This window comes from Dromiciops gliroides, chromosome 4, assembly GCF_019393635.1.
Source record: "Dromiciops gliroides isolate mDroGli1 chromosome 4, mDroGli1.pri, whole genome shotgun sequence".
Taxonomy (NCBI): Eukaryota; Metazoa; Chordata; class Mammalia; order Microbiotheria; family Microbiotheriidae; genus Dromiciops; species Dromiciops gliroides.
In genome coordinates this window covers 244,990,162-245,018,104 of record NC_057864.1, presented here as the reverse complement: position 1 = coordinate 245,018,104, position 27,943 = coordinate 244,990,162, and the positions used below count along the sequence as shown (strand labels likewise).

Genomic DNA, 27,943 nt, shown 5'->3' with positions numbered 1-27,943 from the left:
CTTAGCATCTGATGACACCCCCCTCCCCATAAAGTATAAATTCTATCCATGACATCCCCAAATTTAAAACAAAAACCTGCAGATAAAGGTCAAAATTACTTATCTGTGGTCACTGGTCAAGAGAGGAAATATAACATACAAATTCATATTACTAGCAGCTAAAAACGATGTAGGGACATTATCATAGTAACCATCCATAGAAGAATATACATAACAGGTTTTCCTCTCTCCCAAGCACCTGAAGAATGACTCAGATTATAAACCAGTGTCATTGTGTCATACTTAGCCAAAGCTTTCTGCAATCAGGATATTATGGGACAATTTGTCACTGAAGGAGTAGTGGAAATAACTAGGGATGTTTATCATGAAGAAAAGTTTACCATGGAAAAGAAGAAGGGTATTATAATAACTGTTCTCAAATGTCTGGTGGGCTATCACGTAGAGAAAGAAGATGATTTTTTTTTTACCCGCTGCTCTAAGGAACACAATTAGGACTGATAGATTACTAGAAAGCAGATTTCAGTTCAACATAATGAAGCACTTTCAAACAATTAAAACTGCACAAAAATCGAAAAGGTTGTGTCTTGAAGTGGTAAATTCCCCATCAACAAAAGTATTCAAAAGCAAGTCAATGGAGCAGGATTCTTGAACCAGGTGGGAGAATGATGAAATAATTAAAAAAAAACTTTCCAATCCCTAATAACGTTACTTTAAAACCTAGCTTCTCAAACTGTGGGTCATGATACCACATGAGGTCACATAACTGCAAGTGGGGGTTGTGAAAAATTTGGCAACAGTAAAAGATTATGTATGTCTATTTTATATGCCTATATACCCAGGGTCACATAAAAATTTCTTGGGCAAAAAAGGGTCGCGAGGGAAAAAGTTTAAGAAACCCTGCCTTAACACAGTTCCTCTGACAATTTTAAGATATTTTAACTATGATAGAAATGCTTAAAAAACAATTTTACCTTCACATAAATATTACGACTGTTGAAAGGTTTCTTCTGGATATTTGCAAATAGGCAAGGCTCTGAGCACAACATTAATGTTAATAAAAATTCCATTTGTATCAAGAAAATATTAGACCCTTCATCTCTACAGGCAACTGTCAAGAGTAGCAGTGTCAAACTCAAATAGAAACAGAGGCCACTAAATTGTACATAAGGATCCCTGTGGACCACATATTAACTTTGTTTTTAAATGTAATGTCATCTAAGCTTTACTGCATTTTTATTCATTTTGTTAACTATGTCCCAATTACATTTTAATCAGGTTTGGGTCTCAGTCACGTGGACTGCATGTCTGACACCTCTGGTCCTTAGGATAGACCAGATATAATAGTGAAATGCATTTTAGCAAAATGACTCCCAGACAGGCCAAATGGGTCACAAAAAACAAACTTGGGCATAATGCAAGAAGGTTTTATGAGCCAGCTCAGTATGGTGTAGCTATCAGAATCTATTTGTATTTGTCACCCTAAAACCAATATGTATTATTCCATCTTTCAAAGTGCAACTTTTAATAAGTATATTGCTTTTTAAGTGTGGTAACAAGTTGTTGCTCAAGGACATGGTCTCATTCTTTGTTTTTCATTAAGTAGGGCCTTCTTTATTTGTGCAGGCCAAATCAAAATGACAGGAGAAAGTATTTTCAAAAACCACAGTGTCTCTTTAAAACTTCCCTTCAATCATATGCTTTAGTAACTAAACTAGCCACAAAAAGGAAATACTCCTAAACCCCTACCTGTACCCTCAGAATGTGGTTCTCACTTAAAGTTTATAATTTTTTAAAACTTCTGCCATGGAAATTACTAGATTCCTAGATTCTTTTGAGAAATGATACTTCATGTGCACATTGTAAGACCAGCTCTCAAAAATATTTAAAACAAAAGATCCTTTCCATTTGGAAAATGGAAACGGATACAAGGACAAAAGTGTCTTCCCAAAGCTATACCTGGTGTGTCACTATAAGGAAAACCTATGTATCCCAATAATTCTTGTAACACAGTCTCTCTAGATTATATTGCTATCAATTGGGAAAATCTCAGGCTTCCTTAATGCCTATCAAAAAGGAAAGGGGAGAGAGAGGGCATCAGTGTTGAATTGTTTCTTAACAAAATGAAAACATGAAATTTACTCTCAGGAACTTTGAAATGTAAAAATTATTTTATGCTTACTTTCCCTTCAGAAAATTCACTGAGAAGAAATAGAAAGTAGCTAATATGGGCAACTATGATTCAACCAGAATTTAGTTTATTTCTTCTACACAATAGATCTCATGTGAAATAAAATCTCCGATAAAGCAGAGTTGCTATGACTGAGGAAGCCAGGGCTCAAAGGGAAAAATAGTGCTAGTAAGAGAGGTTCCAAATGGTAAAGGGAAAGTCAGCTGAGTATGGCACACTTAAAACCACATCCCATCATAAATCAGAAGACTCATTACTTGCTTCCAGCCTGACAATAAATAAAACTCAATTAAATACAGTGAGTGTCTGAGAAAAAGCTACTCTCCATTTTTTTTCTGCTGATAGCCTGATCAAGTAATTTAAGAAATTTTTTTGGATCCACTTCATCAACTGTTCAGCTTTAATGGTGATTTGTAATCTATTTTCGTGCTTTTGTTTGTGGGTCAAGAATGACTAAGCAGAAAGAAAAGCAAACAAAGACTAGAGACAGAAAATTGAGGCTTAAAAGCCAGACACAAATGTACAGACTTAACAAAACAAGAATGAGGTAGCAAGCAGGCAAGAGTCCCAAAAGAAGCTACTCATGGCCTTGTTCTCCTACCCACACCATGAGCCACAGACAGAGCATCCCTTACTTTGGAAAGAAATATGGAAATTAGATCCCAAAAAGACACAAAGAAAATACATTCATGTTTCAGCAGGTAAAATCCTAGTATTATTTGTACTTATTAAGAATATTAATTTACCTAGTTATCCTTGAAGCACATGGTTTTTTTCCAATAACAATTTTTAAAACCTAGCATCAAATTAAAGAGCCTGTGCCCTGACTCTCCCCCAGCTTTACTGATTTCGAACTTTTAAGATTTTTCTTTAAAAGTAGACAACTTTACTGTGGATGGTTTGGATTTTCTAAATCATTTTATCATCCCCAGAAACAGAGTAGAAGCAGACAAGACTGGAGCAGTCATGAGCCAGGATGATGAAAACTGCCTGAGAAGGAAAGTGGGAGCAACAGGGAGCCCAAGACTGGGTGCAGCTTGGAGCAATGATGCAGAGAAATCCTGTCAGCTAAGTACACACCTTTGCATTGATATAAGGGTCAAAGGGGCCGTACTTTTTGAGTTCTTTGATCTCAAGAGCATTCTACAAAAAGGAGAGGAAAAGAAAATGTGATGATAAAATGGATGAAATACAGCAATAAAGTAATGTGTAGCCCCAAAGGGGAAATCAGATTCACCAGGGTACCTTGGAAAGAAATCATTTGTGGCACAGCAACCCAACCTCCATGGTACCTCGCCTCACCACAAATCACCCCATTTGTCTAGACAGTCAATTGGAACCATTACATTCAGAGTTTCTAAACAAATCAATGTAATGACCAGTTAATTTACTTTCTCCATTTGTAAAGACTATCAAAATCCATCACATTCCCCAAGGGATGGTGGACATTTCTCTTAGATACCAGCCCTACTCTAGTGTTGACCTGCCTGACAGATTTTCATAACATTGGACTGGAGTCCCATGCCCCCAAGCTATCTCTCTCCTGTTCCCCCCCCCCCCTACTGTGGATCATCAAAGTAGGATGAGGCTGTGACATAGACCAGGGTTACAAACTCAATTAGTTAGCTTTACCATTATCCGAGCTCCAAGGTAAAAATCAGAACAGAAAGAACTGAAAAGTTATGAACATTTCTTAAATAAGCATTATTATTGGGGGGGGGGGAATTTAAAAATTAAGGAACAATTAAAAGCAAATTTCCTTCTCAGTGCCGTTTGGCAAAAGAGAATTAACAATCAGCCACTGGAGCTAAAGCAACACAATAAAAGTCATATTTAGTTAACAGTAGTCATTCCTTACACGTTAAAAAAGAAAAAAAAAAGAATTAGTCAAATATTGATGGCCCACATAGACGCTGCAATCTCAAAGGGAATGGGAAATTCACTAGTCACCATATATAGGCATCAAGGAAGCAGCTAGATGCTCCAGAAGATAGTGCTGGACTTGGAGTCAAGAAAATCCAAGTTCAAATCTGGCCTCGGGCACTTACTAGCTATGTGATCCTGAACAAGTCACATAACCTCTTTCAGTCTCAGTTTCCTCATCTGTAAAATGGAGATTATAACAGTACCTACAGGGTTGTTGTGAGGATCAAGATAACATGTTAAGTGCTTTGCAAAACTTAAAGTGCTATAAAAATGTTAGTCATTAGTATCTCAATATAAGGAAAACTGAAAGCTCTTCTATCTTAATTTTCTGATACCTATGGGCTAAGATTCCTTCTTATAATAGCTCAGCATTTTGTTGGAAAACAATACCTTGTATATTTGTTCCTCCACTGGATGAGACCTCTGTCAGTTTGGATGGCTTATTTACAGAGAACCATATCAACATAAATACTATAGACTAACAGTTACTTAGTCAGCTGAGGGACTAAAGAAAATGGGGCTGAATGTATCACAGTAATTGGATGCAGTTTTATTTACATTCTTAACAACCAAGAGCAATAATTCCCTCTTTCAAATAGTATTATGAAACAGAGAAAAGGATCTGCTTCAGCTCTGGCAAGAAAAGTAGGCAAGGAAAGAGGAGCTGTCAATAAGATAAAGCCTTTCAATCCTTAGACCTGAAGCATACTCCGTCCTCACAATCTACATATGTGCCTGTATAACTAAAATGTGCAAGGACAAGGAGATATACCAACAAGAGGTAGCACTGAGAGAAGGAGAAGAATAAACGAAGACTGGGACTACAGAAATAAAATGCTCCCTCCCACCACATTATCCTACAGTCAGATTACATGAAAAGTCTTCTTCCGACCTGTTCATTGACTTTGGTATGGGAGGGTCCTTGGTGGATGAGTAATCGAACTATCTGAGCATCCCCCTTCCAGGCAGCCAGGTGAAGAGGGTAACAGCCTTTACAGTCAGCCACATTGGTCAATGCATCATTCCTCAGAAGAACTTCCACCACGTCCCTGGAAGACAACATCTGATAAGCTTGCATAACTCAAAACTCTCTTTCTTGGGTTCCCAATATTTAGTCCTTCAGCCCTCTTTCTCTCAAGCAAACTACTCACACAAATGTTGATAGGAGAGTCTAACTTTGTCTGAATCACTCCTCCCATTTATCTTGGCCTCTTTGACACCATCTCATTTATACCCATATGAAAACGTCCAGCTTCTTTGTCTGTACCTTGAAATTGCTCCTTGCCTGTGATGCCTTAATAGCATTTTGGAATAGAATTCATATAAACAAAGTAATGCAAAAACACTTGGTATGATTTAATACATTATTCAAGGCAATTATCCTTTTGTGTTGAATGCAGAAGGATAGATGGGAGTAGAAGTTAATACAAATATAAACCAAACACATATGGTATAATTTGAGTACTTTGGAAAAGGGAAGTTAGTTTTATTATTGGTGACAGTGACACTATTAATTAAGTAAATACAAATGCAGAATTATCCACCATACACATTAAATCAGACAAAATCTCCACTGTAAATAAAAACCACCTACATTAACATTAAGCATGACATAAATGAACAATCCTAAGGGACTAAACAAGGATAAACAATTTATAGAGATGATACATGTGTCTCCTCCTCTCATCCCACTTGTGCCCCCTCTCATCCCATTAGGAATCATAGAATCTAATTAGACAGAAGGCCAGGAGTGGTTCTATTATATCTTGATCTTTAAAAAAAAAAAAAAAAAGGAAAGAGAGAAGAAGTATACACTAGGGGAGAAGGAAGAAAGGTTAGGGAAAATTTTCTTGTATAATCTGGATCAACAAGTAGAAATCTTGAAGCAACTAGATGGTATAGTGGATAAAGCCCTGGCCCTGGATTCAGGAGCACCTGAGTTCAAATCCGGCCTCAGACACTTGACCTTACTAGGTGTGTGACCCTGGGCAAGTCACTTAACCCTCACTGCCCCACAAAAAAAAAATCTATCTGAACAATATTTGCTGACTGAAAGTCACACACACACTTTCAATCTGCAAAAATCTACCTTTCCCTCTCCCCATTCCAAACCTTTCCCAAGTGAGAATGAGAGAAACACAAAACCCCGATTACAAACATGTACAAAAATTAAGCAAAAATAAATTTCCACAATGGTCACGTCCAAAAAAAAAGTCTCATTCTGTATGCTAAGTCCTTCACTTCTCCATCAGGAGGCGGGTATCATGTTTCATCATTGGTCCTCTGTAATCATGATTGGTGATTAACAATGATCAAAATTCCTAATTCTTTCCAAGTTGTTTGTCTTTACAATATTTTTTTGATCGTGTAAATGTTCTCCTGGTTTTGTTTACTTCACTTTGTATCAGTTCATATGTCTTCTAAAGTCTTTCCAAAACTGTCTTTTCCATAATTTCTTACTGTACAACTGTGAGAATTGGAATACCACCCCTGCTGGAGAGATACTGTAGTGAAGCTCCGCCATGACAAGAAGCCTGGTGAGGGCAAGTCAGGTGACTTTAGCCTCTGGAAGCTGGCCAACTTGAAGCTGTAGAGCCGGCCTGTTAGTTTTGTCAATCAAAGTTGCCAGCCAATTAGCTTGGGGCTGTGTGTGTGTGGTCAGCCCTGTTTTCCAGTTGTGGGGAGGTTTTCAGGAGGAAGCCAGGGAGGAGACACTCACTTTGGCGAGTGGGAGAGAGGGAGTGAGAGGCTGGTGTGGCGGACCTTTGGTCCAGACCAGGGAACGCTGAGCAGTTTGTTCTCTTTGGAACTGCTGATTCCAGGTGGTGGTGAGTTTGTGGGTTGTATTTTTTCCTTCCCCTATTCCCCTTTTCATTGTCCCTAGCTTTATTAACCTCACTTGTGTTTTAAATTTGTTCCCATTAATAAACCGTTTTGTTTATTGAAAAGAGACTGTTAATCTCCTTTCTTACTCCAATATTATGGCAAGCTGCCCAATTAACTCTCCCCATACTAAATTTGGCCCTTACACAACATTATTACATCACATTCATAAAACAAAACTTGTTCAACCATTCAGCAATTAATGGGCACCCCCTAATAATCTCATCAAAAAGTTTTATTTTTGTACATCCTTAAGAGTCCATTTTGCTTAGGACTAATCCCTTCTTTAATGTTCTGTCCCAATAATTTCTTCTTTCCCATTTCTCCCATTTCCATCTTGTATTTATGTACCCAACTCTGTGTATATGTATTTTTCCTTCCTTTGACCAGTTCAGATGAGTGAATCCAGCTGCTCCCCCCACTCCCTCCTCATTTGTATGGATATCTATTTCTGCACACTGAGATGAGATCACTTTCTTCCTTGCCCCTTCACTGTAGTCCTCTCTCCTTTTTTTCATTCTTCTCTCAAGATCATTAACAGAACCATTCCAAGGACTTCTGTTTAATTAGACTACTTCTATGAGGCCTGATAAGGTGTCGTGGGAACATGTATCATCTCCCCATATTATTATTATTAAATTATCTCTCCTTGCTTTGTTTTCCAGGCCAGTTGTTTTTTCAATGAGATACCTTACATTTGTTGACTTTAATACTTCTTGTTGTCTCATGAAGCGACTCCTCTATTTGGTCCATTCTAATTTTCAGGGAGTTTGTGGCTTGGGCAAGGATTTGTACCTTTTGTGCAAAGCTGATAATTTCCTTTCTAATTCTTTGTTCCTTATTTCTCATTTCTTTTCCCTTTTTCCCCCTTAGTGCTCTCATTTCAACAAAAATGTTTTTAAATTCAAAGTCTTTTGTTCATCTCAGCCTGGAATTCTATTTGAATTTATGACCAAGGAGCATTTTTCTTTGAGCCTTTTCTTGTAGATGTTTTGGAGTCATTCTCTTCTTTTCAGTTTTATCTTGAGTATCTGTCTCCATAATAGCTTCTTATGGTGGAATTCTTTTTTTTTTTTAAATCATTATTCCAGTCTATTTCCTGACATTGGACTTGATGTTAGGGTCAAGGTCTGCCCATTTCTAGAGGGAAGGTCTAGGATGTTACTATTGCTGCTTTCTTTGGGTTACTGAGTATTATATTGTTTCAGCATCTCAGGAACAGTTCAGGCTGTAGACCTGCAAGCTTTCACTTCCCAAAGCAGTCTGATCCAGAGCAAAATCTGACTGCTGTCCTCCTGTCCAAACTCTGAAAGTTCCTAACCTGGGTTTGGATCTGAGCAGCAAGCAGAAGGCTGCTGTTGGACACAGTTGCTATCAGATAGCTTAGGAAGCTAAGTTGGTTCAGAGTGACACAGCAGGAGTCTCCTCTCTAGTCTGGAATTCCTGGCTAGTTATTTTCTCTGCTGGCTTCAGACTGGGCTGGAACTGCTCTGCTTCCAGGATCTGAGCCACACTGCCTACTGATTGCTTCAGAACCTGCTCTCTTCTTGATATACAGTCCAGAAGCTGCATTGTAGGAGGACAGGGCAGGTCTCCTCCTCAGTCCACCCTGGATCTGTGACCACTATCTGAACAGTGGGCAACAAAGCTGTCAACTGGCACCTATCCCCATCAAGGTGCCCCAAGATGGGTCTGGGACTTACTTATGCCTTGATACACAGCCCCTCCTGGCATTGAAGAGCTCCTGGGTAAACTTTGTCCCTAGCATCTACCAACCTCTCAGTCTCCCTAAGCCATGTTGGGCTGGAAAAATAACTCCATGTGACTTTTTCTTGGATTTCCCCCATCAGGATCCGATCTGGTACCTTTTCTAGATCTATTTGGAGTTTTGCAGAAAGGAACTCGCTGCTCTACTTTCTACTGCTCCTTTCCCTTGGGGTTGGTAGGATTTCTTAACAAGGAACAGGGCAAACTTTTCTTATAAGCCAGGAGAGAAGAAAGAAAATGGAAAACATACTGAAAAATTTTGAGTTGGGACTGATAGTTGAGAAGTTCACGTATCCAATGCCTAGCATAGTGAACACTAAATAAGTTCTTGGAAACTGATTGACTGCTGAACCAGAGTGTGTACAGAAAGGCTGGGAGTTTGAAAAAAGAGTATTAATCAATTAACAAATATTTATTAAGTGCCTATTTGCCAAGCACTGTATTAGGTGCTAAGTATACAAAGACAAAAAGGAAAAAGTACCTGCTTATAATTACATTCTATTGGAGGAAATGTGTCCCTACAGTTAGATACAAATTATATGAAAAGCAAATAATTTAAATAGGAGGAGGGGGAGGGAACTAGTAACTTGGTGGATTAGAAAGTGGTGCTTAAAGTGAGTTTCAAAAGAGGTCAGGGATTCTAAGAGGCAGACATGAGGAATAAGTATATTCCAGGGATGAGGGACAGTTGCAAATGAGGGACAGCAATCTGGCTGAACTAAAAAAATACATGAAGGGGAATAATGTATAAACAGCCTGGAAAGGTAGGCTGGAGCCAGACTGCAGAAGGCTTAAAAAGGCAAACAGAAGAATCTGTATTTGATACCAGAAGCAACAGGGAGCCACTGGAATTTTTTTGCATAGAAGTTACAGTTAAACTTGTGTTTCAGGAATTTTATTTTGTCTCCTACATAGGTATAGATGCTAGAGGGGGGCTGGAAAAAGGGAGATCAATTGGGAAGCTGTTGTAATAACCCAGGCAAGAAAGGAAGAAGATCTGAACGAAGGTGACTGTGGTATGAATAGAGAAGAGGGGGAAGATATAAGAGATGTTGTAGAAGAATCACTAGGATGTGGCAAAGGATTAGAAGCGAATGTTGAGGGAGAGTGAGAGTGAACGGTTCAGAATCATCTCTGTGTGGAAGGAATGTTATAGGAAACCTAATACTATACTTAATGCAGAATAAAGGGGAAAGAGACAGGGGACAAAGAAACCAAGTAAAAATAAATATGAAGAATTTTCTGTTCTCTTAAGAGATATGAGGAGATAGATGTACAGTTGGAAGAGACTTCAGAGGTCCTCACTCTTCTACAGACTAGGCAGCTAAGGCCCAAGGAGGCTAGGGGACCTGCCTTAGGGCTTGGAGGTAGTAAGCTTCAGAGCTAAGATTTGAATCCAGGGTTTCTGACTCTGGTGCCACCATGCTTTCTAATATATGTAATTAAACATCTCCATCTGTTAGGGCTACTGGCCTTCTTGAAAGAAGAAATTTAGAGTCTGACTAAAATGAGGTTTGGGGATTTTAGATGGATTTAATTAATCCTCCCTTCCTTATTCTTCCCCTTAGCCACTATTCTCTATTTAGAAATACAGGCAAGAGTGAGAGGAACTGAAAGGATTAGGACTCTGGAGAGTGATACAGCAATGTTACATATGATTAATACTTACTTGTGTCCATTCAGAGCTGCATGATGCAGAGGGGTATAGCCAGTGCTATCAACACAATTCACGTTGGGTCCTCTCCAGATGCTGCAGTAAAGACAAAAATCAAAATATGAAGTCATGGAACAAATTTAAAGGCAGATAGCAAGGGAAAAAAAAGATTAATGAACAGTCTTTAGTCAAATCTGTTCTCCTTTTTTAAGTGCTAAAAGACAGACGCAATTAGCTATAATAATTTATGGTACTAAGGTTGCAAATAGTTCATGGAACAAGGAGACAAAAGCCAAAACATAATGGAATTGTTTAGCTGCCACCTTCCCTAAAACTAACTTCATTATTCTCTTGGTCTGGGATTCCTGTGATTGAGTTCTACCAATAAGATAAAAATAATCCAGTGATATTACCAAGAATACAACCAAATTAAACCAGCACACATTCCCAAAAGATATCTACCACCAGGCACAAGGACAAGTACATGGGTGCATTTTCCCATATGCTGTCTCCTCTTTGGCACCACCAAGTTCTCAAAACAAGGCAAGAGATACAAAGTCCTGGATAACTGGGATGGCGGATTCAACTACAGCAAGTCTAATCAAATATGCAAACATCCATTTGTGAGGCAAAAATATGATTCTTCAGATGAAATATTAACTCAGTCCTCATTTTTACAGATAAATCTTTAATTCACAGGTCATTGAATCTCTGAATTCTTCACTATACACTCATAAAAGACGGGGCAGCTAGGTGGCACAGTGGATAAAGCACTGGCCCTGGATTCAGGAGGACCTGAGTTCAAATCCGGCCTCAGATACTTGACACTTACTAGCTGTGTGACCCTGGGCAAGTCACTTAACCCCCACTGCCCTGCAATAAATAAATAGATAGATAGATAGATAGATAGATAGATAGATAGATAGATAAATAAATAAAAATAAATAAAAGAATATGGGTGTGGATAAAACACCAGCCCTGGATTCATATCCGTCCTTAGACACTTGACACTAGCTGTGTGACCCTGGGCAAGTCACTTAACCCTCATTGCCCGGCCAGGAAGGAAGGAAGGAAGGAAAAAAAAAAGGAAGGAAGAGAAAAGAAAGGAATATGGGCGAAAGGTACACACTATCTTAATATTATTATGAAAATAATTTTAACTTCACAGACCCCCAAAAGAGTCCCAGACACCCATAGGGGATCCACAGATCTCACTTAGAGAAGTGCTGTTCTAGAGAAACAGCAGGCTTCAATTTTCCAGGTCAATAACTCGGTGTCCTCAAAAAAACATTAAAACTTCTTCAAAAGAATTACAAAGGACAGGAGAAAAAGAGAATAGCTCTTGTACTTAAGTATTTATTTCAACTCCTAAAACAGAGAGTCATAAAGCAAAAGTGAAAGATAACAAGGAAAGCCATAGCACTGTGCCAGTATTTGACATATATACAAATTATAAAATTAAGGTCTCTCTATCTTGCCCAGGCTAGAAATTAGAAGCCACTGACTACTATAAATCAGTGCAGGAGCTTTAACCTGCTCTGTTTTTTTCCCTGCCTGGGATAGTTCACCCCTCCTTATGTAAAGTCAGAGTCAATAAAGATTTATTAAGCAGGGGCAGCTAGGTGGAGCAGTGGATAAAGCACTGGCCTTGGATTCAGGAAGACCTGAGTTCCAATCCAGCCTCAGACACTTGACACTAGCTGTGTGACCCTGAGCAAGTCACTTAACCCTCATTGCCCCACCCAAAAAAAAAAGATTTATTAAGCACCCACTAGGTGCCAAGCACAGTGCTAAATGCTGGGGATAAGAAATAAAGATATCAGATGGCCCCAGCCATCAAGGAACTCACAAACTAATGGGGAAAGACAAAGCATAAAAAGAAGCTACAAAACAAGGACAAGGAAGACTATGCCTTGTCCATGTTTAAATCCTGCAGCCAGGGAGAGAAATCAGAGAATGTATGAATTAGAGAGGTGATTTCATCCTAGTTGCCCCCTTAAATGATGGAGAATCTGGGAGGAGCTCTTTCCCTCTCTCTAATGCCCACTGTCCACTCTCTCCAAGGGTGTGGTGTTTGGGGGATGCAGGGAGAGTTGAGAAGGTGAGAGTTTCAGAACTGATTTCATCTTGCAGGATGAGTGTTGGAAGATCATGAAGTCCAAGAGGCAGCAGCCTGGCAGCCCCCAACTGAGGGACTCTCTTCTCCACTTTGGTGCTACATTTTTGCAGAAACCTGATCAGCTTTGCAACCTGCTGCTCAGAACTCTCAAGCTCAAGCAATTCACATAGCTTCTGCCTTCTGGTAGCAGGGTTTTAGAGGCATGTACCAAAAATCAAATGAATGAGAAGGTCTCAATCTCAAGAGAACTAGAAGGATTTGGTTCAAAAGAAAAAACAGGGCCAGCTAGGGGGCGCAGTGGATAGAGCACCAGCCCTGGAGTCAGGAGTACCTGAGTCCAAATCCGGCCTCAGACACTTAACACTTACTAGCTGTGTGACCCTGGGCAAGTCACTTAACCCCAACTGCCTCACTAAAAACAAACAAACAAACAAACAGTAAGCTTAGTCAGAAAATCTGGGTTCAAATTTTGCCTCTGATGTGAACTTGAAAAAGTTACTTGGTCTCCCTGGGCCTCAATTTCTTCATTTATTAAAAAAGGGGGGCCCACATGTACAAAAATATTTATAGCTGCTCTTTACGTGGTAGCAAGGAATTGGAAGTTGAGGGGGTACCCATCAATTGGGGAATGGCTGGACAAGTTGTGGTATATGAATACAATGGAATACTATTGTGCTGTAAGAAATGATGAGCAGGAAGAGTTCAGAGAAACCTGGAGGGTCTTACGTGAGCTGATGATGAGTGAGATGAGTAGAACCAGAAGAACATTGTACACAGTATCATCAACATTGAGTGTTGACCTACTGTGATGGACTATATTCTTCTCACCAATGCAATGGTACAGAAGAATTCCAGGGAACTCAAGATAGAAGAGGATCTCCAAATCCAAGAAAAAAAAAAAAGAACTGTGGAGTATAGATGCTGATTGAACCATACTATTTCTTTTGTTTTGGGTGCTGTTGTTTTCTTTTTTCTATTTTGAGGTTTTGCATCATTGCTCTGATTTTTTTCTCTTGTAACAGGATTAATGCAGAAATAGGATTAATGTTATTATGTGTATATATATATATATATGTGTGTGTGTGTATATATATCTATCTATATGTATATGGGTATGATATATAAATATATAGATATAACCTATATCAGATTACCTGCTGTCTAGGGGAGGGGGGAGGGAGGGGAGGGAGGGAGAAAAATCTGAAATTGTAAAGCTTGTATAAACAAAAGTTGAGAACTATCTTTACATGTAACGGAAAAAATAAAATACCTTATATGTAAAAAAAAAAGGGGGGGAGTTGGACTAGATCCCCTGCAAAACCCCTTCCAGTTCTAATACCATAACACAATGGAAAACAAGGGCAAGAAGCAAAGGATGAGAAGGCATGAAATAGACTGTAATCAAGGAGGAGAGGACAAATAACTGAAATAGAAGATTCTAGAACAGAAGAATGAGAAACAGGGCTTTCTGCCCCCAGGGCATGCCTCAACTATCAGGTCTCCTCCAAAAGGCCATTTGGGCATATGTGGGCTAGAAAATATATCAGACTCAAATTATTTCAGTATGTTTTGTTTTCAGATTACAAACATTTGCAGATTACCCCTCTGGTAACAAAGTAAAACAATTAAACAAAATTGACAACAGAATGACCACATCTGAAACTGTATGCAACATTTTATTTTTTTAAGTATTTTTAAATAAACAAAAGGCTATTTTCTTTCCCTCCTAGCCCCCACTCCACTTTTTTAAAAAAGGAAAGAAAAATAAATTCCTTGTAACAAATATGCATAGTCAAGCAAAACACAAAAACATGTTTCATTCAGTACCCTAAATCTATCACCCTTATGCCACAGTCAGCATATTCCATCATCAGTCCTCTTGGTATTATGGATGCTCATTATATTGCATATCTTTACAATGCTGATGTATAAATTGTTCTTCCAGTTCTGCTCATTTCATCCTTTGCTAGTCTACAAAAAGTCTTCAAAATGGTTCATTTTTATAATATTGATGATGTTAGAATATAAGTTGTTCTTCTCGTTCTGTTGACTTCATTCTGAATCACTTCATACATGTCTTTTCATGTTTCTTTCCTCATTTCTTATAGCACAATAATATTCTATCACATTCATAAACCTTATTTATTCAGCCACTCCTTAATTAATGGACATCCCTTTAATTTTTTTCCATTTTTTTTTACCACAACAAAAAAAAACCTACTATAAATATTTTCAAATATATAGGATTTTTTCATATTTCTTTGATCTTCTTTGGGAAGAGGCTTAGCAGCAGCATAGCTAAATGGAGTCTTCTTTGGCTCTCTGCAGTCTTCTCTGAAGCAAGCTTTTAATTTAAGACAGGATGGTTGTTAACATTCCCTACTTCTTCACAGGTTTCTTCCTGGCTTAGCATTCTAAAACGTCTTTAAAACTGTACTTCCTTCAATCAACAGTTTCCTTAAGCTTTTCTAAAATCACAAAGCTCAAACAAAACAAAACCCAATGTGCCCAGAAAATGTGCAAAAGGGGCCCTAGAGAAAACCAAGATTGAATTCTAAGCAATAATTACCCTGTTCAGTTGTACAGAAATGCAACTTAACTTGTTTCCTGTACTACATCCTAAGAATTATAGTTATGACTGAGAGAGCTACATCAAGTATATGCAGACATACACAATACACTTTGTTGACTTCTTCTCTGACAGGATCCCTATAAACTCAACAGTCTTCATAAATAAAAGTTTGAGATAGAACTTAGGAAAAAAAGAAGTGTTACAAGTTAAAGGTTAAAATATAGACATTATTTTTCTGTAGGTTTTTTTTTGGTCTGTTTCTTTTGTCACATCATAAAAATTTTTCACTAACATAGAAATGTTTTACAAGATGGCACATATAAAGCCTATATATCAAACTGCTTACTGTCTTAGGGTGGGGGGAAAAGAGAGGGAGGGAAACAATTTGGAAGTACAAAAAAATTTTCAGTGATAAAAATGGTCTTTACATGTAATTGGAAAAAAATAAAATACTATTAAAATTTAAAACATATACACACACTATTTTCTATTTTGGGGAAAAACCAAATTAAATTAATTTAAAAGATTAAGCTATATTTAGCCCTAGTCACTTATTTTCATAATATATAAAACATAACTGAATTTCTGGTAACCCCTTCTTTTGATTTTAAAAATATCTATAACAATTTTGGCAGTGGAGTATAATTATAGTTACCTCTGAGGGCCTCACAAAAAATGTGCATTTCAAGCTCACATCACTAAACTAAATTTGTTTTTTCCCCTTCAGCAAAACGTTCACAAAAGCATTTCCACGTTGCAATTTATTTTGAAGAAAAAACAGGATTTACAAATAAAATCAAATGAAATAGCCAAATGAGACAACACTCTATGTAGCAGAAGTTGTATTTAGGAATTGTTGGAGTTCTTTGCCTCCTCTTTTTCCTCAGTTTTTTGAAAATGAATTCTTTCTCTATCTATTTGATATGAAAAAGAACACTAAGTCCAGAAAACAAAACAATTTTCTTTATTTTCTGATAATGTTGATATCTTCTTCTGTTCCCAAAACTTTGAGTATTTCCTGCTCAAACTGGCAAAAGCTGAGATACTGGATTCCTTATAATTCAGCACTTTGAGGTGTCATTGCTTTGGAGTTCATCAAACTATTTGCATGTATTCATCTTTTTCCTTCAGCATGATAGCCTAAAAGACCCCAACAATGACTGTGGTTTTTTTAATTGACACAATTATGACATCTAAATGAACACCTCACAACTTTTTTCACAGTCCTTTCAAATCATTTAATTTTAATGTTGCTTAATAACACAAGAATCACCCAAATATCAATGTCAGGGAAAATGTTCTTAATGGATGACCTCCATCACCTTGGCTCTGACCTCTAACATGAATTCATCAAGTAAAAAACATACATTTTTCAGCTGGGCGAGCATGTTCTAGAACCTCTGCCTTTCTCCTCAATACTCATGGGCTTGGCTCTGACCATCAGCTGAGGTAGCAGAGACCGGGCATGGGGTAGCAGAGGCCACTAAGCTCCATCTGGCATGCCAGGCTTAAGGGAAATCACAGTGTGAATAGACACTGCCTGGTCAGTGGGACACATCACCAGACCATTCAGAGACCTTGAGAGATCAGGTGTTTGGGGCCATAGAAGAAGCATGAGATATAAAAGAAACCCAGGACACTGAACTGTTTCCTAAAGCCTTCACTACTTACTAATAAGCAGGAAACAGCACTCCCTGTAGACTCAATTGCATCACATCATTTTGTGAGAGCCCTGATAAGAGGCACCCAGAAACATGCAGAAAATACAAAATGCCTAGAAAGGTATATATTCTGCCACTGGTAAATGGACTTTTAATCATAAACATCAGAAGGCTTCCTGGTACTTACTGTGTAAGTTTATCAGGTAAAAACAATGAAAGGAGGATAGATTTTTGTATAAGGACGGACAAGAGGAACAAATTTTTTTAAATCACCTATGATATGACCTTCAGTGGCAGCTTTTGACAGAACAGTTCTAACTGGGAAAGACTCCTTTTTTCATCTTTTGATTAGGCTTATTTTAGGGGTTTCAGGTCCGCTTGGTCTTACCCTAGGGTTACCTGAGTTCTCACCTTCCAGAGTTAGGCCCTCTTAGATCTCTGAGTGATCTCAATCAAGTGACTTGCCCAGGGTCACACAGCTAGTAAGTGTTAAGTGTCTGAGGCTGGATTTGAACTCAGGTACTCCTGACTCCAGGGCCGGTGCTCTATCCACTGCGCCACCTAGCTGCCCCCTCAATCTTCTTTAAAAAAAAAAATCATAAAAGTATTTTATTATTTTCTAGTTACATGTAAAGATAGGTTTCAACATTTGTTTTTATAAGATTTTTAGTTCCAAATTTTTCTCCTTCCTTCAATTCCCTCCCCCCTCCCCAAGACAGAAAACAATCTGACATGGGTTATATATGTACAACCACATCAAACATATTTCTGCATTAGTCATGTTGTGAAAGAATCAGAACAAAAGGGAAAAACCTCAGAAAACAAAAACAAAAAAGTAGAAACAGTATGGTTCAATCTGCATTCAGATTCCACAGTTCTTTTTTTTTTTTAATGTGAAGAGAATTTCCCATCTTGAGTTTTTTGGAAATGTCTTAGATCATTGCATTGCTGAGAAGAGCCAAGTTTCTCACAGTTGATCATCAATGATCTCAATCTTCAGGGCCCTCTATGGCATCTCAGGAGAGATTGATAGGCACTTCAGAGCTCTAGTATTTATGGACTCTCCTAGTCTGAGCAATGCCATGATGCACTGGTCTCTGTTTCTTAGAAGTTCCTAACTCTGAGTTTTGAATCATTCCACAGACTTCTGACCACACTGGGGCTCTCTTAGAAAGGTTCTGCCTCCAGACCCAGAAGCCGGAAGGCCAAAACATCTCTGGCCCATCTATGATGAAGCTTAGAGGCTGCTATAATGTTTTATTCACTTGTTTGGCTGTATTAGTGGTTGCCTGTGGGATTCCAGCTGACTTTTGTGAAGGTCTAGGGGAGAAGTGACTTACTGTCATTGGACCTCTTTATCATAATCTAGTGAGAATTTCAGGTTCTTCAATAAATATTAAGTTTAAATTATTAAAACAAGGACCAAAAGCAAAAACTAGGAAGTCTGCCATAATCAAATATTTGATAAGCTCACTACCATCTACACAACCTTGTGGTTTCCATTAACTACAAGAATTTCTCAGCCCTAATTCAGGGATTTTGTTGATTATGAATGCAGACTTTAATGAATCCTATACATTTTTTAAATAAACTTAATGAAATATTTTCTTTTATATCACTAACCTCTCCATTTCTTTCCTGCTGCCCCTCCCAAAAGTATCATTTATGACAAAGAATTTTTTTCAAAAGAAAAAGAAAATATATCAGTAAATCTGACAATAAATGCAATGTTCCAAATCCACTGACCTCCCTCCCTCCCTCCACATTACATGTACAAAGGAATAGGAGGAAGTATCTTTTCCTATCTTTCCTCTGTGACCAAGATTATTCTTTGTAATTTTGAAACTTTCATTTTTGGTTGTTTTACACTTATTTTTCTTTCCATTTCCATTGTCACTGTGTATATCCTTTTTTGGTTCTATTTACTTCACTTTTTCTCAGTACATAGTCACCAAAGTCTTGATTTCTTACAGCATAAAATATCTCATTATATTAATGAAAAACTTATTTAGCCACTCTCTAATCAATGGACATCTACTTGGTTTCCAGTTCCTCGCTTCTCACACGGACACACACACACTGCTGCTTTAAATATTTTGGAATGTATGGAGCCTTTACTTTTATCAGTGATCTCCTTGGGATATATGCCTACCAAAGGAATCTCTCGGTCAAAGAACATAATCATTTTAGCCACATGATATATGTAATTCCAAATTGCTTACCAGAATGACTACAATAATTGACAGCTTCACAAACAATGAGTAAGTGTGCCTGTCTTTCCACAACCCCTACAACACTGATCACTTTCATCTTTGTTATCTTTGCCCATTTGCTGAAAGTTATGTGAAACCTCAGGGTTGTTTTGATTTTCATTCCTCTTATTATTAATGATCAGGAGCATTCTTTCACATGGTTGTTAGTAATTTTTAAATATTCTATTTAACAATTTTAAAAATAAACTGTTTATATTCTTTGGCTACTCTTTACTGGGCAATGGTTTTTGGACTAATATATTTTTGTTGTTTTGCTGACTGCTGCTTTCTAATACAGTTTGAAGTATGAAAGTGCTATTCCCCCTTCATTCTTACTTTTTTCATTATTTCCCTTAATGTTCCAGATCTTCTATTCCTCCAAAAGAATTTTGTTCTTATTTTATCAAGTTCTATAAAGTATCCCTCAGGTAGTTTGATTGGTATAACATTAAAACTCTGTGATCTTATTATGATGTTTATTATATTGGCATGTCCTAGCCAAGAGCACCAATTATTTAAATTGTCTTTTATTTCTTTAAGGAGTATTTCATAATTAAATCTGTACATGTACTGACCATGCTGTGGTAGATAAAATATTTTACGCATTTTATGGGTATTTTGAATGAGAATTCTAAAAAACTTACATACACGTCTCTAAACAAAATTTTCTACCTTATTGATTATTTTGTGATCTAGAGGTAGGTGCTCTACAAATATGTAAGATCATTAATGAGCAAAATCCAAAGATTAACCCAAAGCTAGCATTCCCTCATTAGAAATCTAAAGTGTGCCATGAAAGAATTCTATAACCTAATAATAATAACATAACCTAATACACGAGAAGAATAATTAAGCTCCTTTATATAGCAAGAAGCCTTGACTCAAAAATAGCAGCAAAGAATTCAGTGAACAAAGAAGCAACTCAACATGGTTAAAAATAGTTAAGATTTAGTCAAGATTGCAATTTTTTTGGTGCTATCAATTGCCTATTGGATGCCTCAGCTACAAAGTAAAATAATCAATCTCTAAGAAAGAGAAATGTTTCCACAAAAAGGATCCGTTAGTTGTATCTGATTCTTCACTCTCACTTTATATTAATTCTTTATGTCCTTTAAGCTGGAAGCTTGTTACAGCCAGAAAATATTTCTTTCATATAGCAAACTCAAAGCATTTAGTACTAAAGCCCATGGGAAAGTAGGTCCTCAAATACAGGTGTCCCAAAAATCTTAGCTATAGAAGCTTAAAATTGCACTAAGCCTTTGGAACATTCTGTAATTCATGGTGGAGATAAATATTCGGAGAGAAACTTTAGTAATTCAATCTTTGTCAAACTTAAAAGCTGCTGTGGATAAATCTAGTATAAAAAATTTCCACTGTAAATATATTTCCCTTTTAGGGAAAGGGAGAAGGTGAAGAAGGCCTGGTAAGACAACTACCATCTGACATCCATTCTCTAAGAGTATTTGTGCGCGCGCGCGTGTGTGTGTGTGTGTGTGTGTGTGTGTGTGTGTGTGTGCACTAAAAATTAAAAATGACTAATAAGAAAATTAGTTTTGGGGCAGCTAGGTGGCGCAGTGGATAGAGCACCGGCCCTGGAGTCAGGAGGACCTGAGTTCAAATCCAGCCTCAGACACTTAACACTTACTAGCTGTGTGACCCTGGGCAAGTCACTTAACCCCAATTGCCTCACTAAAAAAAAAAATTAGTTTTGATTTTTAAAAAAAGAAAGAAAAAGAAAATTAGTTCATGTGCCTCAAGTTTCTTAAGGACACCAAAAAACCTGATGAACTGAAATCAGAATCCTGAACTATACATACAAGCTGACAAACAGGATTATTTCTTTAAAAAAAAAAACCCTAAAAAAACACTACAAACATATTTCAGAGATCACTACATCAGTCTTGATTTAGATTCAAATAAGATTTAGCTGGAATTGACCTAAGCCCAAAGGCCTCATTTTACCAGTGAATGAACAAGTTCAGTATGGAGACATGGCTTGCCTCACACAGTAAGTAGCAGAATGTGAGTTTAAATCCAACTTCTCTGACTCACCAGCATAAGTTCTTTAAATCCTAGAGGTAGATAGTACTATTCCTAGGAGAATATGTTATACTATTTGTTAAACAACCACCATCATTTATTAGGTGCTTACTGTGTACAGAACACGGTGTGTGCTATGTACCAGGGGAGAAATAAAGTTTAGCTAAAACATGAGCTCTCTCTCTTTTTTCTTTTTGGTGAGGCAATTGGGGTTAAGTGACATGCCTAAGGTCACACAGCTAGTAAGTGTTAAGTGTCTGAGGCCACATTTGAACTCAGGTCCTCCAGACTCCAGGGCCGGTGCTTTATCCACTGTGCCACCTAGCTGCCCCTCTCTTTTTTTAAGTAGTATTTTTTTCCAATTACATGTAAAGACAATTCTTAACATTTATTTAAAAAAAAACTTTTGAGGGGCAGCTAGGTGGTGCAGTGAATAGAGCACCGGCCCTGGAGTCAGGAGGACCTGAGTTCAAATCCGGCCTCAGACACTTAACACACACTTACTGGCTCTGTGACCCTGGGCAAGTCACTTAACCCCAATTGCCTCACTAAAAAAAAAAAAACAAAAAACAAAAAAAGCAAAAAAACTTTTGAACTCATGATGGAAAATGTTCTCCATATCCAGAAAAAAGAACTGTGGATTCTGAATGCAGATTGAACCACACTGTTTCTACTTTTTGGTTGTTGTTTTTTCTTTTCTGAGGTTTCCCCCTTGTGTTTCAATTGTTCGTTCACAATATGACTAATGTAGAAATATGTTTAATGTGATTGTACATGTATAACCTATATCAGACTGCTTTCTGTCTTGGGGAGGGGGGAGGGAAAAGAGGAAGAAAAATTTGCAACTAAAAATCTTATGAAAACAAATGCAGAAAACTATCTTTATATATAACTGGAAAATAATAAAATACTTTTATGATTTAAAAAAAGTATAGCAGTGAGAGTAGGGACAGTGGCTGGGTGAAATAAATATTCAAGGAAAAAAAAAACTTTTGAGTTCTACATTTCCCTCCTCCCCCTTAAGACAGTAAGCAATTTAATAAAGGTTTTATATGTGCAATCATGTAAAACATTTCCATAGTAGTCATGCTGTGAAAGAAGAGACCAAAAAGAAAAAAAAAAACATGAAAAAATAAAGTTAAACTAGTACACTTCAATCTGCATTCAGACTCCATCACTTACGGATGTGGATAGCATTTTCCATAATGAGTTCTTTGCAATTATTTTGGATCACTGTATTGCAGAAAAAGAGCTCTCCTTTTTTGAAGTTTGCAATCTAGTAATAAAAAGGAACTAATATTTAAATACAATACTGATGTTTGGAAAGTGTTTTCTTCAACTCTAACAAGTATGTAGTACAAGAATTACAGCAGTTTTACAAGTGAGAAAACTGATGTTAAAAGTTTAATTGAGTTTCCCCAAGTCACAAAGCTGCACCATCTTTTCTACAACACCCTGTATCAGTAGATTTTACAATCTATCATACAGTATTGTGACATCTTGAGAGTAAACAATATTCCTTTAATTTTGATCCACTTATTTTGAATTCAAAAATATACAAAGAATAATTTTAATCTTTGTATCCTACCACTGCTCAACTATAAAATGGGGATTCTGGTTCCAGCACACTCAGGAGTGTTTTAGGCCATACATTTGACACCTCTGGACTAGATATTTTGTCCAATTCTCATGACCTCTCAAGCTTCTTCAAAACAGGAATTGAAACAAAGAGATGAAATAATTTCAGCTGTTCCCATACTCTTTTTTTTTTGTGTGTGTGTGAGGCAATTGGGGTTAAGTGACTTGCCCAGGGTCACACAGCTAGTAAGTGTTAAGTGTCCGAGGCCGGATTTGAACTCAGGTACTCCTGACTCCAGGGCCGGTGCTTTATCCACTGCGCCACCTAGCTGCCCCTCCCATACTCTTTAAGATAATAAGAATCCTAATGGGTTGGTTGGTTGTTGTCCCTCTTTGTTGGATGAAGGCACAGTGAGTCCAACTGTGGCTGATCAGAGCACTACGAGCTTGAAAGACAACCACAAGTAATGCACAAATAGTCCAGATAATTGTATGATTAACAACTCTATGAATGAACAGCAAAGAAAGCTAATTCCTAACCTCAAATTCCATCATTCAGCAGCAACTCTTCATGTACTCATCATGTAGGGTTGCATAAGCTTATACTTGCTCTGTAGCCTCTCCCCATGCCTAAAACTAAAAAGGACGGTCTTGCTCTATCTGGGACTGCAAAATATCAGCGCTCTGTTACAACAGTACTCTGCCAGAGAACTGAGGATCAGAGGGTACTGGGGCAGAATGCTAGCTGGCATGTATAGCATTTCACTAGGCCAAAAGGTCACTCATATCCAGCTGGTTTTCAGAATTACTTATAGCAGAGACAAAAGCCAGTGAAATATGAATTGATTAGTATGGTAGCAGGCTCTTACAGTTCTGAGGTTCAGCCCCTAGGGAAACCAATAGCAAGTGGAAGGAGTCAGAAAGTGAGTAACAGGGGGGAAAAAAAGGAGGAAAAAACCAAAATTACCAAAGATTTTAAGAGGAAGAAAACTTAATGAACTTGGGCATAAGCAGATAAATCAACATGGAAGATAACAGTAGGGAATATAGCCTCCAAATCAACTTTAAAAGTACAGGCACATTTGAATAAATATTACAAGACAAAAGAAATCAGTACACAATGCAGCAGAGGGCCCTGTAGATTCCAAGAGAGCATACTAAAAGCTAGGATTTATGTAAGTGTCATGATTAAGCACTTTACAAATATAACCTCATTTAATCCTCACAAAAACCCTGAGAGGTAGGGGAAAAGGAATAGGCATTTATATAGTGCTCACTATAGGCCAAGAACTGTGCTAAGTACTTTATGAATATTATCTCATTTAATCCTCAACAATGCTGGGAGATAGGTGGTTTTATCATCCCCATTTTATGGTTGAGGAAACTGAGGCAAATAGAAGTTACTTGACCAAAGTCAAGGACCTAGTAAGTGTATGAAGTCAGATTTGAACTTCAGGTGATTTCATAAGAACAATGACAGAAATCAAAATAGATGAAAGAGGAATGTTCTTGAAGAAAGGTTTAGAAGAGAAATAAGAATATTGAAAGCAGAAAAACTTTAATTCATGGCGGCAAATCTCACCAAAGCGGGGGAAAAAAGAGAATAAGTGAATGGGCAGAAGAAAAAGACAATCTGGAAAGGAAGCAAACAACTGTTAAAAATTTGATGTCCTGGGGAAGCTAGGTGGCACAGTGGATAGAGCACCAGCCCTGGAGTCAGGAGTACCTGAGTTCAAATCCTGCCTCAGACACTTAACACTTACTAGCTGTGTGACCCTGGGCAAGTCACTTGACCCCAACTGCCTCACCAAAAAAATTAAAAATTAAAAAATTAAAATCTGATGTCCTTCAATCTCTGGCCTTCTTGCTGTTCCTTAAACAAAATACTCTCTCTACTCTGGGCATTTTCACTGGTTATCCTTCATGTCTAGAATGTTCTCCTTCCTTGTCTCTGCTTCCTGGCTTCCTTCAAGTCCCAGCTAAAATCCCACCCTCTACAGGATGCCTTTCCTGATACCCTTTAATTCTAGTGCCCTCCCTCTGTTATTTCCTAATCATCCTGCATATAACTTGTTTATACATAGATGAGCACCTCAAAAGCAGGGACTATCTTTTATCTTTCTTTGTAACCCCAGCACTTAGCACAGTGCCTGGCAGATAGGAGACACTTAATGAATGCTTACTGAATGACTGGAGTAAATAACTTATGGGTGGGGCAGCTAGATGGCATAGTGGATAGAGCACCAGCCCTGGATTCAGGAGGACCTGAGTTCAAATCCAGCCTCAGACACTTGTGACCCTGGGCAAGTCACTTAACCCCAATTGCCTCACCAAAAAAAAGAAGAAGAAGAAGTAAATGACTTATGGTCCCAAAAAAGAGTACTCAATCAACCAAGTGTAATGATTTAATCAAAAATCAATCAAAATTCTATTCATTAACGTTCAACCCAAATGCCCAAATTTTCATCATACTAACCTGCTGTGAGTGATCTGAATTCCCCTAATATTATTGGTTGCTTTCTAAGAGTACTTATATTCTAGTTTATAGTACATTTGCTTATGTACTAGATTTCTTCACACTACCAGATTTTATTTTCTTTAAGGGAAATGACCATATCTGCTTTCTTCATAACATCTAACATAGTGATCTACACATTGTAAATGTTCAAGCTGAAGTGGTTGTTAATTTGCCACTTACATCTTCTTTTAAGGTTGTTTCACAGTTGCTATGAATAGTTTTATGCCACCATCAGGTCATTTCTTATATGGCTTTTTCTTCACTAAACCTTTTAGCATAATTAATTGGATGGAATTGCAGATGACTTCAAACTTTACCTAAAGAGAACACAAGTTAAACTATGGGAATGCAATTTCCTCAAAATTTTAAACTATTTTCCTTTATTAAGTATAAGGGGGAAAAAACCATACAGAAAGTCTGAAAGCATTAACAGGTCTTAATGTCACATAAACAATTTTTTAATATGAACCATCACCAGAGTAGTACTACTACTTCTGGTTATGAAAATCAGACAAGAAGAGAAACAAAATGCACTCCTTTTCAGAAAATAATAAATGTGGAGTCAAATTTTCAAAGTATGTCAAATGGATAGAATAATATGCCTTCTCACATTAAAGTAAATTGCTTCACACAGTCTATATCTCTGAGAAGGGAAATCAAATGAAAGAGGAAATCTGAGTAGCCAGCCCAATATTTATAAAAACCAGAAGAAGTCATCCATAGCAGGTTTGTAAATGGATTGAAAGGGGCCCAGGAAAGATGAAGGTGAAGAGAAAATTAAGAAAAGGGCAAATAGGGGTGGGAAAGAGCAGGAAGTAAAAGATGAAAATTTTCAACTTAGATATAAACACCATCAATTTCTTTTTTCCTCTTTAAATGCACAAGCCAAGAGAAACAGGTTTCACAAGAGAGCAAGTGAAGTTTATTTCAAAGTCAACTTGTCACGAAGCCAAGTTTCCAACACTAAGAGTCAAAGTCCCAAGGATTTTTTTTTTTTGAAAGAAGTTTTGGGGAAGGAGGCAGCCAGAAAGCTCAACTCTGCTGCAAAGATGAAAATGGAAACTAATGAGCCAGCCAGATGTGTAGCATGAGGCATGAATTAGAAAATGGGCAGCTCAAATTCAACTCTAAATGTTTCTGCGAACAGAAAACTAAATTCACCCACAATGTACTAAATGTCAGGATAGAATTTGAAGGAAGCCAGAGAAGTCAGAAGGTAGAGACATGAAAGGAAGGCCAGTCCAGGCACAGGTGACAATGGGTGAAAACACAGAGATGAAATGTCTTGTGGTAAGAGGAAAAACAAGAAGGTCAGTGTCACAGGATCATAGAGTATATGAGGGCAGTGTGCTTAGGTAAGACTGGAATGGTGTGGGTGGGGGATCCAGGTATGAATTGCTTAGTCTTTCAAGTGAAGAATTTCATATTTCCCTAAAAATGATAGGGAGCCACCATAGTTTAATAAGTAGGAAGTTGACATGATTCAGCCCTATGCTTTAGGACAATTGCTTTGATAGCTGAATGGAGGTTGGACTGGAGAGGGAAGAGACTTGTGACAAGGGAGACAAACTAGCAGGCTATTGCACTAATCCAAGTACAAAGTGATATGGGTTTGGTCCAGGTTGGTGTCAGTGTCAGAGGAGAAAAGAGGCTTATTTGAGAGATGATGCTAAGTTCCTTGAGGTCAGAGACTATTTCCATGTTTTCACTATATTCCTAGACACATATCACAGTGCCTGGAACAAAGTAAGCCTTAGATTATCTTTATTCATCTCTGATTAACACAATGACCAACCACAATTCCAGATGACTCATGATCAAAGGCTATCCTTTAACAGAATAGAGGGCTTTGATAAAATAGAGGTCTTAGAGGGAAGATTGAGAACTTTCTGTTTTCTTTTGTTTTTTGGTTTTTTTAATATATGGCAAATATAGGAATTTGTTTTGCTTGACTATTTGTATTTGTAAGAGGGGATTTTAGGGGCAGCTAGGTAGCTCAGTGGATAGAGCACCGGCCCTGGAGTCAGGAGGTCCTGAGTTCAAATGCGGCTTCAGACCCTTGACACTTACTAGCTGTGTGACCCTGGGCAAGTCACTTGACCCCAATTGCCTTACCGGAAAAAAAAAAAAAGAGGGGATTTTATTTTTCTTTCTTTCTCAACGATGGAGACAGGAAAGATGGGGAAGACAGAAGGCAGATTTTTGTCTGAAAAAATACTTTTGAAAAACGACTTGTTCATTAACTCATATGAAAAGTACTATGGTAGGCCAGAAGATGAAACAAAAACAAAACAGTTCCTACCCTCAAGAAGCTTACATTCCACTAGCATTAAAATAAAATAAACGCGGGGGCAGCTCAGTGGTGCAGTGGATAAAGCACCAGCCCTGGATTCAGGAGGATCTGAGTTCAAATCCAGACTCAGAAACTTGACACTTACTAGCTGTGTGACCCTGGGCAAGTCACTTAACCCCAAATGCCACGCAAAAAAAAAAAAAAAAAAGAAAAGAAATGTTAATTTCTCCCAACTATCAGCGAACTCTGTCAATTTCTGTCCTTACCCATGTATTCTAAAATACTTAAATTATAAATCCACAAAAAAATTCATGCAAAATTCAGTATTGAATACTACACTTCACTCATTATTGGCCCCAATAAATATTTAGGAGAAGAAAGTAGGGGAAGGACTATTATTAGAAACTACAATTATAACCACTATAACAAAATGTGACAGTTAATATCCACTAAAAAATAAACACAGTAGAGATAAAAACCATTATGAAATGC

General features: G+C 37.6%; 1 protein-coding gene across 4 annotated transcripts in view; it reads right to left on the bottom strand.

Annotated features, from left to right (window-relative positions):
• Nucleotides 1–27,943, bottom strand: part of ANKS1A (ankyrin repeat and sterile alpha motif domain containing 1A) — a 233,981-nt gene that overhangs the window by 145,230 nt on the left and 60,808 nt on the right. For 3 of the 4 annotated variants that reach the window (XR_006356327.1, XM_044002069.1, XM_044002068.1), the window contains exons 2-4: nt 10,434–10,514; nt 5,007–5,163; nt 3,269–3,331 (exon numbers count right to left, since the gene is read on the bottom strand). Coding sequence is in view for 3 of the 4 variants with exons in the window: in XM_044002069.1 (XP_043858004.1) it covers nt 3,269–3,331; nt 5,007–5,163; nt 10,434–10,514 (301 nt within the window). In the remaining variant the exon portion in view is untranslated. The remainder of the gene's footprint in view (nt 1–3,268; nt 3,332–5,006; nt 5,164–10,433; nt 10,515–27,943) is intronic. The other variant, XM_044002070.1, reaches the window with a different exon arrangement.